This window comes from Synchiropus splendidus, chromosome 18 (assembly GCF_027744825.2).
Source record: "Synchiropus splendidus isolate RoL2022-P1 chromosome 18, RoL_Sspl_1.0, whole genome shotgun sequence".
Classification (NCBI taxonomy): domain Eukaryota; kingdom Metazoa; phylum Chordata; class Actinopteri; order Syngnathiformes; family Callionymidae; genus Synchiropus; species Synchiropus splendidus.
In genome coordinates, this window is record NC_071351.1 from 735,357 (window position 1) to 744,772 (window position 9,416).

Genomic DNA, 9,416 nt, shown 5'->3' on the forward strand with positions numbered 1-9,416 from the left:
GAGAGAGAGAGAGAGGGTATTTGCCCACAATGGCGGGCGACTGTAGGTGTTCTCGACACCTCTGGTTCCTTATCCGGGAACCCGCTCCGCCGCTGCGATTGGGCCGGCGGGTCACGTGGTGAAAGTAACTTTACAGGCTGTGGGAGTAGGAGGGCTTTATGGAGCAGAAAAACGACAAAGCTAGAAAAATTATTTTCCACTCCAGAAATTAATGATCATGAGCTCGTATTTGATGGAGTCTAACTACATTGATCCCAAATTCCCTCCATGTGAGGAATATTCGCAAAACAACTACATCCCCGAGCACAGTCCCGAGTACTACGGCCGAGCCAGGGACCCCGGATACCCGCACCACCACCCGGACCTCTACTCCGCTCCGCGCCCCAGCTACCAGGACCGCCAGTACAACTGTGCCAGCAGCATCCCCGAGCCCGCTCACCTGCTGGCCGGGAAGGGCCAGCCGGCGTCGTGCGAGACCCCCCAGCTGTCCCTGTCTCCGGCCACCCCTCCGGCCGCCAACCAGGCGACCCCCGAGCACCCCAGCAGCACGGCCGCCTCCTCCAAGCAGCCGGTGGTCTACCCGTGGATGAAGAAGATCCACGTCAGCAGCGGTAGGCGCGCCGCGTGTTTGTGTTCCTCCATCAGCTTCTCTGACTCCCATCTCGTTGCTCGATCGCTGCGAACCTTTGCAATGGCACAATTGAGGCGGATTTACGACTCGGCTTTGGTAATTACACCCACCATAAATTTTATAGCCGAGCGAGAGTCGGGCAGCAGAATCACCATGTGGCTGCTGTTATCTGCTGAGGGAGAGAGAGAGAGGGAGAGGGCGGGAGAGAGAGCGCGCGCGACGGAGAAATAGAAAAATGTAACATTAATAATTGAGCTGATGTGAGCGGATCCTCGTTTAACTTCTCAAAGGTTCATTTGAAATAAATCTCGGCCCAGGCCGACTCTTGTTTACCCCTCCTCTTCTTTCCCCCCTCCAGTGAACTCGGGTTACAGTGGGACGGAGCCCAAACGGTCCCGGACAGCGTACACCCGCCAGCAGGTCTTAGAACTGGAGAAGGAATTCCACTATAACCGCTACTTAACCCGGCGGAGGCGCATCGAGATCGCCCACACCCTGGTGCTGTCCGAGCGTCAGATCAAAATCTGGTTTCAGAACCGCAGGATGAAATGGAAAAAGGACCACAGGCTGCCGAACACCAAAGTCAGATCGTCGGGCTCCAACGGCAGCGGCGGCGGCTCGGCAGCTGGTTCTGCCGCCGCCGTCGCTTCGCTCGGCACCGGCGGGCCCGCAGACGAACTGAGCGGCACCAGCGAGGACATCACCAGGTTATAGAGGCGCGGCGCGGCGCGGCGCGGAGGGACTGCTGCGTCTTTCCTCTCGGTGTAGCTGTGCGCTTTCCTTTGAGTCCAAAGTTGTGTAGAATTGCATGAGACGGCATGGATCGGCGAACACGCGTCGGACGCTTGGACGCGACAGGGTTTTATTTATTTGACTTTTTTATCCGAATGAAGGAAGATATATTTACAAATCGTTGTGTTGCTGGAGAAACTGCACAATCTATTTATTTCAGACTGGTCGACATGATGACGGCGACGATAGTTATTTTTGTAAATAGAGGCGGAAAACGACAAAAATATTTGTTGGTGGAATTTTAGAAGATTTTAGTTCGTGCTGTCGGTGTTGTGTTTTAGATCCTCGTGCGACGCAATAAATGTTTATGTGCTCATTCCGTGACTGATAGTTTTATAAAATCATTTCGTTCACATGATGTTTTAAAAAATATATATGACTGAAGGATTTTAAAATCACTGTGTTTCCAAACCACAAGCAAGCAATGTGTACAGGCGCGCGCGCGCGTGTGAGTGTGGGAGAGAGAGAGAGAGAGTGTGTGTGTGTGTGTGTGTGTGTGTGTGTGTGTGTTGCACTGACGGTGTCTCTGTTAAACCTGGAATATTTGGTGAAGTGAACCGAGTGAGGCCTCCTCCTCCTCTTCCTCAGCTGCATGCAGATCCACGTAGAGGACATTCTCGATGTGTTAGCGACACTGTGGTGACTTTATTTTGTACAAATAAATGGCCGTTGTTTTGTTTTCTATCCGCTCACGGAGCGACTGGAGTTTCCACTGTCAGAAATAAAAGCAGGAAAACATCAAGTGGCTCGCTGCTGTGGTTTTTAGCGCTGATGTCATCGCTGGTGTATGTGAGCTCGAGTCCAACTCCCATCTGTCACCCGACATGTTTGAGCTCTTTCTCGGGCGAGTTTGTGTTCGCAGGTGTTGTCGCACATTGGTGCTCAAATGAAGAGAATCGGGCGCAGTTTGATAGATTATTGAGCGTGAATGGAGCGGGCTGCCTGGTGGGGGACAGAGGGGCGACAAAGACGCAGCTACACTCCTTCATCAATCTTTTTTGATGCTGCGGAGCTTTTGTCTTCGCTGTTTTGGGCAACACACCGTCGACTTTTGCGCCACAAACGTCACAGTCACGAGAACCTGCCAGTCGGAGTGGCGAGCGAGCAGAATGCGAGCTGGTTCCGAGCGCATCTGCGGTTCGGGCCCGCTGGCGGTTCTCTGAAGGACAAGAATGGAGGTGAAAAATGAACGTGGGCCCTTTATGTCGCGGGACAGTTTGGAGAAATGGACGTCCACGTCGCCTCCTCGGCGCAGCTGAAAGGGTGGGGGGCGGGGGCTGGGAAGGGGGGGGTGGGGTAGGGAAGAGAAGGCCGAGTTCACCTCGAGGACACGTTGTTCGGTGCCATTAGGCCCTCAGACCCCCCCTGACCCGCCTGGCTCCGTCTCCGGACCCTCGGCTGGTCCCGCCACTTGCTGTCGGAGACGGTGACCAGGACCCAGCCTCTCTGGCTGGTACCGGACAGTACCGGACCCTCGGCCTCTGGTGAGTCTCGGACTGGCGTCTACTGGACCTTCACGCATGCGCAGTCATTGTGTCGTAGGGTCGCTGTGTTTTTTATTTAAAAGGTATTTGGATGAGAATGTCGTCACTGAAGTTCAACATTTTTCACCGTATTTAGCGAAAAGAACGCGTGGCGTTTGTTGTTCCTCTCACTATTTTCACATGGCTCCACTGCAGTCCGGATTTTCTGAACTGCTTGGTTACAGTTACTGACGCTCCATTTGGATTTGATTTTCAATTCACCGCTGCTGAGCAGAAGAAGTGAATGCCGCAAGTATAATGTCGTTATTTTGTTTACACAAAAGGAGAGAAAATATTCCTGCTTTTCATGTGTTTCACTGAAATACAAATACTCCTCTCGCAAGGGGGGCAGGGAGTGTTTCTTTTATTCTTTTATTTTCCGACTAAATTCACCAGGAATTAATTGTCGACCTTGATCACTGTGACGCCCGCGTCTCTGCTGCTGCGCGGGTTGAAAATGACTCGCTGGGTAGAACAAGCGACTTTCATCTGTTTGTGGAGTTGTTTGTTGAGGCGGGCGCTGAGGAGCGGCTTTCCGCTGTTTTGACGCAAATCTTTGGTGAAGTTCGTGAGTGGCACCGCCGGCCGAGTCTGTCTCGACATTTACTCGAACCTTCGCCCTGTTTCTGCGGCACAAAGACGCACGTGACGCCGCCCGGCATTTCAAAAACAATTTCAGGTTTTTCCTGACGCGGAGACAAAATAATTCAAATAAAATAAAACGGCAGCAATTCAATACGTTGCAAAACCGCCCTGTATTTTTCTCAAAACTATTGAATTAATTTGAATCTCGGTAGAACACAGTGAAAACTTCTGTAGTGCGATTCTGTCAACGCGTCTCAAAGAATCTTCGTTTTACAAGACGTGGATTTATTTATCACCACCTTAGTTTGTTAAACTGTGGCAGCAGCAGGTTTCCTTTTTCTAAATAGTAAATAAACAAATATATATATATAAACAGAATAAATATTAGATTCGTTTCTTTAATTCTGTCTGCTGTGAACAATCGAGGGCGTATTTGAACCGCCAAAGAATTTATCCATTCACCGAGGATAAAGGCGCTCGCTAAATTATTCTCTTTCTTCAGGGGCCTCGTCCCATTCCTCAGGGTCACCATTAATCTGTATATTTAACGTGTTTATCACGTGAACCAAAAATGAAACGATCAATCATGAGCCAGTTATTTTGGGTCAAAACTTCAAACGAAGCAGTGTTTTTTTTCTCTCGCAGTAAAAAGGTGAATTTACTGATCATAATACTCAAACGGCGACAGCGTGAAGCTGGACAAGCCTCCCTTTGTTAGCCGTTTGCTCTGGACCATTATGTCTGACCATTGAGATCCATGCTCAGTGAAGATGTTACCTGCAAGGACACTGGTGGTGATGCAGGTGCACTTCTCTGTTTCAACACATGGTCACAGACAGGTGTTAGCGCACCACCTTGGGTCACATGACCTCCAGGTGAGGCTTCAGGGATGCGGTCAAAGTGGTGGAGAAACTTCAGACAGCACGGAGTTGGTCTGGTGATGGTGCCCTGAACAATCTACAATTCAGCGTGGAGCGTCGTGCCGCTCGCGTCTGAAGCCGATCCAGCTCCTGGTGACAAAACATCCCCTTTGTTTGAGCTACGCTAATTGAAGTGTGTGAAGCTGATACACACAGACACTGCTCGTAAAGTGCTGTGCTGGATTTACGAGGGTTTGAACAAGGTGTGATTTAAAAGTAATGGCCCATAAATGAAGCCTCAGCTGTGATTTAAAGCATTTATTAATATTTGCATGGCGGCAGGAAAAGTCCATTAAAGCGTCTGACTTCAAAGTGGAGGCCTGGTGAGTCAACATCCAAGCGTTTGGACTGACATGAGTCTCTAGCTCATGTGGTGGTCATTATCACAGGCATCTTGACCTAGATGTGTTTGTCAGGTCACTCACGTCTCTGAGAGACCATCGACGGCGGCGTCACACCGAGGTTGTCTAGAGTTTTTAAATGATTTTGGATGAAAGCATCATCACGGTGGAAGTGTGTGTGTGTGTGTGTTCGTGTCCACCAGCACCCTCAGAGGTCACTGAGAGGTCACGCTGCTGTTACCTGAACACACACTACAGTGCACCGAGACTGTGTGTGTTTGGGGCACAAGTGTCGACATGTTTGGAGCCAAGGGTGCGCATGATGTTTGTTCACCGTGTGTGTGTGTGTGTGAAAGGCCACCTCATCTGTCCATCTCACTCCTCACTTTCATCTCAGCCTAATCTCAGAGGACTAGGTGGAGCCGTCTGTTCATCCGTTTCATCCACAGAGACGTCGACGTGATGTAGTGAACTTCTGAGGTGAACTTGACTCTCTCCTTCCAACACGGACTTCCTGTAGACAGAACAAGTCTGGGTCATCATCTAATGCGGTGCGGACAGCGCACTTGCTGGGAACATGCTCCAGCGCTGATGAATGAATGGACTATTTCACCATAGTAGGGTTGGTGGTTCAAATCCCAGGAGACTGGAATGGAATGTATTTGTGAAAACATTTGCAGGAGCAACCTGTGAGCCCAGCGGTCACCCAGCGCACGTATTTACACAAGTGTTGGTTTGTGTCTCTGCTGTCATGGTGACGTAGTTCTCACGTGATCTGCGCGGCTCTTTCATCGCGCTCAAACCTCGCCACTCACCTGAGACTCCTCTCACCAGTCGCACTCCCCGAGCTGCGCGTGCGTGATGCGCGCTGTTGTTGTGCGCTTAAATAATTTATTTCTGCAGTATTGATGAATCCGCGCAGAAAAGTGGAGAACTAATTAAATCTGCTTCTCCTCCTTACACCCCTGAGCGCGCGCGCGCACGCACACACACGGAGATAGAATCTGTGATCCAGACTCTGAGCTCCAACATCATTTAGTTTGCGGGCCTCGATTCTCCCTGAACTCTGGATGAACCGACTCTGCTGACGATAAATCATCTCTCGCTCGCTCGCTCGCTCCTGCTGCAGCGCCTGCAGACGCATGCGCGAAGGGCCGCCCTCACACGCAGTTACTTCTTGGAGATCAGTCCGGAGCGCGTAGCCGTGCGTGTGCGCGGTCTGACAACGGTGACGTCATATAGCCGACAACAACGCCAAAATGTACGCGCGCCACCGTCCGACATCGTCGCACTCTCTGGAAGGAAGAGGCGACTGAGCGACATCCACTGCAGGTGCCACAAACAAAAGCGCGCAAACGTTACGAGTCGAAGTGTCGGGCAGCAAAACTTCACCTGCCCCGGGTGAGTGAGTGTGTAGTGATGAGGAGACACACGCATACACACCACGAAAAACACACGTGAAGCCTCTGTGAATGAATTTTGGCGCAGTGATTTGAGCAAGTATCTTGTGTCTCATCTCCTGCTGAGGTCATGTGACCCTGAGCACAGCATACCATCACATGACTGGCTTGATCCCGTGTCACCTGACTAAGCTGCGAACCATCCAGTCTCATCTTGGGTGGAAGACGGAGCCCATGACCAGTGTGTCAGTTCCATCCCCGTGTGGACCTCAATGGTTCTGATGGTGTCACCTCCCTCTCAGACCAGCGCTGAGCCAACCCAAACCCTGGACTCAGGACTGGACTCGTGAGTCTCGGTTTCCTCTCCACACTTCTCTTTCTGTCACGTCATGACCTCTAAGGAGTCTTTCTTTTGTGTGCCTCAGTTCCGTCGGACCTCCCTGCTGGACCAGAACCACCTGGCTGCCGCAGGTCATGTGACTGGAGGACTGAGAACCACACTTCTGTCGGCGTGGTGAGGTTCAAGTCAACGTGGACTTCAGAAATCCGTCGGGCGCACACACACAATCCTGCGTCCGCTCTTCTTCACTCCTTGATGGGCCGGAGGTTCAGGGCTCACATGGGGACCCTCGCCTGAAGAGTCAGCGGTTCAACAGCAGGGGGCGTCACCGGGAATCACCGAGCTGTTTGTTTTCAGTCATTCAGATGGTCTTGATAGCAGTCACTGACATTACGTTGTTTTGGAATAAAAGTGAATAATTGAGAGAGGAAGTTGTGTAGTGACTGAAGAGTGAACGCCGTGTGTCGCACAGTTCTATCATAGTAACTCAGCAACACTGGGTGTTAGCAGTGAACAGCAGGGGTCAGAGGTCAGAGGTGAGGAAGCGACTCTGGTCCAGACACGCTCTTGGTCATCAGGCTGCCCAGGCCGGGCCCTTGGCCTGGGAGGTTCTGTTAGCTCTGGGAGCCAGTCCTGCTGCAGCGCCGTGAGTCTTGTCCAGGGTCGGCTGGCTTGTGCGTGTGTGTGTGTGTGTGTGTGAACTGCGTCATTCTTCAATTAAGCTCTGACAGCAGCTGAATTACTGCGGCCCAGTCGCCGAGGCATCGATCGCACCCCCCTCCCCCACCACCTCTGGCTCTGCTCTCCTCTGTGTCATGGACCCAGCCACCGTTTCTGACACTTGCCAGGACGCTTCAAACCCGACCCCAGTGCTGGAGTTGAACCACAGACCTGGACATATGGAGGGACTGGAACACGAGTCATGCCGTCATGCTGGGAGGAAGACGAGCTCTTCCAATGTTGCAGTGCTGGATGACCTCCTCCCTGTCGTGCTGTCGGCTCAGGGTGTGAGTCTGCGGACACACAAACACAAAAGCTTCATCAACAAACAACACTCCAGTGACTAGATATTGACTGACATGTGCAACAAGTGCTGACGAACTTTCACTTCAACAACAACAATAAAAGACGTCGGGTTTCAAGTGCTGCAGCGGGTTCTGTGACCCTCTCAAAACTAAACTCTAAAACTTGAGACGCAGGTGTGACACACACACAGGACAACAAGACAAACACTGTCAGTGAACAAACATTTCAAGGTTCCATCCTAAAGCGCTGGCGACCAAAGCTCTGAGCTCTGTTCCCCTTTCACCATTTGAAGTGTGAAGCCTCGTGTCCCACCCAGGCAGGACCTGGTTCTGACAGTTTCATTCCCGGTCCCCTCTACCTCTATGACTTCAATCATCTAGAATTGGCATTTGTAAAGGGCTCAGGATCCAACGACTGGATCCGAATTCTCTTGTGAAGAACCACACCGGTTCCTTCTCCTCTAACTTGGGCTTTGTTCAGAGGGAAGTTGCGATGCTGCAGCAGCTGAGGTTTGAATATTGGACTGCTGTTTCTCTTTGTCACTCGACTCATTACACGGCAGACCACGCTCCAGTGAGGCTCGGCTCCAATTTGACTGTCAAACGCAGGCACAGTGGCACCTGCCGGTCTGTTTGGACCCCGACACAAATTTGCTCTCGACGAAGACACGAAGCTCCGATTTGAATGATCACATCACATCCATGCGTAACAAATGTTCTGGAGCTTCTCTGTGGCCTCAGTCAGTTCTGCTGCCGCACTTTGACTGCAGGAGTCGGGGTACGGAGGTTACCCCTGTGCCGGTGGCCGGGCGACAACAGAAGACAAATTGAGCATTATCAGCGACGTGTGGCGAGTCTGTGGCCAAGGGACACTTCCTGTCCGTGGCGGCGAACGAGCAAGTCCCGTCCAGTTCTGATCAAGCTGACCTCTCCAGCATGACCTTTAAAAGTGGTAGATTAGCGAGAAGCAAAAAACATGTTGGGTTCTGCTGAGCGTGCAGGTTTTAGCACGAGAGCTGGATGACTCCGATTCGGTCCCCGTTCTTCAGGCAGGTCATCATCTGCAGCGCCATGTTCTCACGCTGAAGGCAGGTCATGTGTTCAAGTCCCCGAGCATCACTGCATCCTCCTGCTCTGCCCCTGGCAACGTTACCATGGCAACAGGTTCAGAGCCATATGGAGGGAGAGGAGATGAGGGGCGAGGCGGGGGAGTGGGGAGTTGGAGGACGCTTGTCTTTCATGTGTCATCTGTCAATCACCCAGCCGTGTCTGCCAGCAGAGAGTTCACGAACTTTTCGCCGCCATCTTGGCTCTGTTTCACCAGAGGGGGGTGCGGCGCAGGAGAGAACTTGGGGTTGCCCAAACAACACAGTGCACAGCTGGGTGTGTTGGCGAGCAGTTTACACCGATGATCGGCTGGGGATGACGCCATGGGCATGTTTACAGCGAGCGATCACATGAGCACGACCACCATATGTCTGTCCAACGTTAAAATGAGTTTTTCAAAGTCAACACGTTACAGGAGACCAGCAGATCAGGGGACAGGACAGACAGTCGGGGTGTGAGCGATGCGCAGGGGAGGACGGCGGGTGCAGACGTGAGGGACCAGCTGCTCGTCGAAGCTCCTCCTGTTCTCCTCTCTTCTCTCGCTCTCCTTCTCTCCTTCCACCTTCTCACCTGCCCTCACTCACTCGCCCCATCATTCATCTACACCGCCTCCCTCCAGCTGACAGAGAGAGTGACCTTCAGGCCCTCGGGGGTCAAGTGAGACAAGGTCACAGCGAAGTCATCTTTGATCACTGGTTGACCTCCAAAAAGACTCCTGAAGTAACCAATCAGGTCTGCCTCCCTCCCTGCTG

At 52.0% G+C, this 9,416-nt stretch overlaps 1 protein-coding gene across 1 annotated transcript; it reads left to right on the top strand.

Moving 5' to 3' along the window:
• hoxc4a (homeobox C4a) lies at window positions 1-2,649 on the top strand. The gene is made up of 2 exons (XM_053848580.1): window positions 1-611; window positions 990-2,649. Exons 1-2 carry the CDS (start codon window positions 212-214, stop codon window positions 1,343-1,345), a joined length of 756 nt encoding a protein of 251 aa, XP_053704555.1. The 5' UTR covers window positions 1-211; the 3' UTR covers window positions 1,346-2,649.
• Window positions 2,650-9,416: the final 6,767 nt, after the last annotated feature.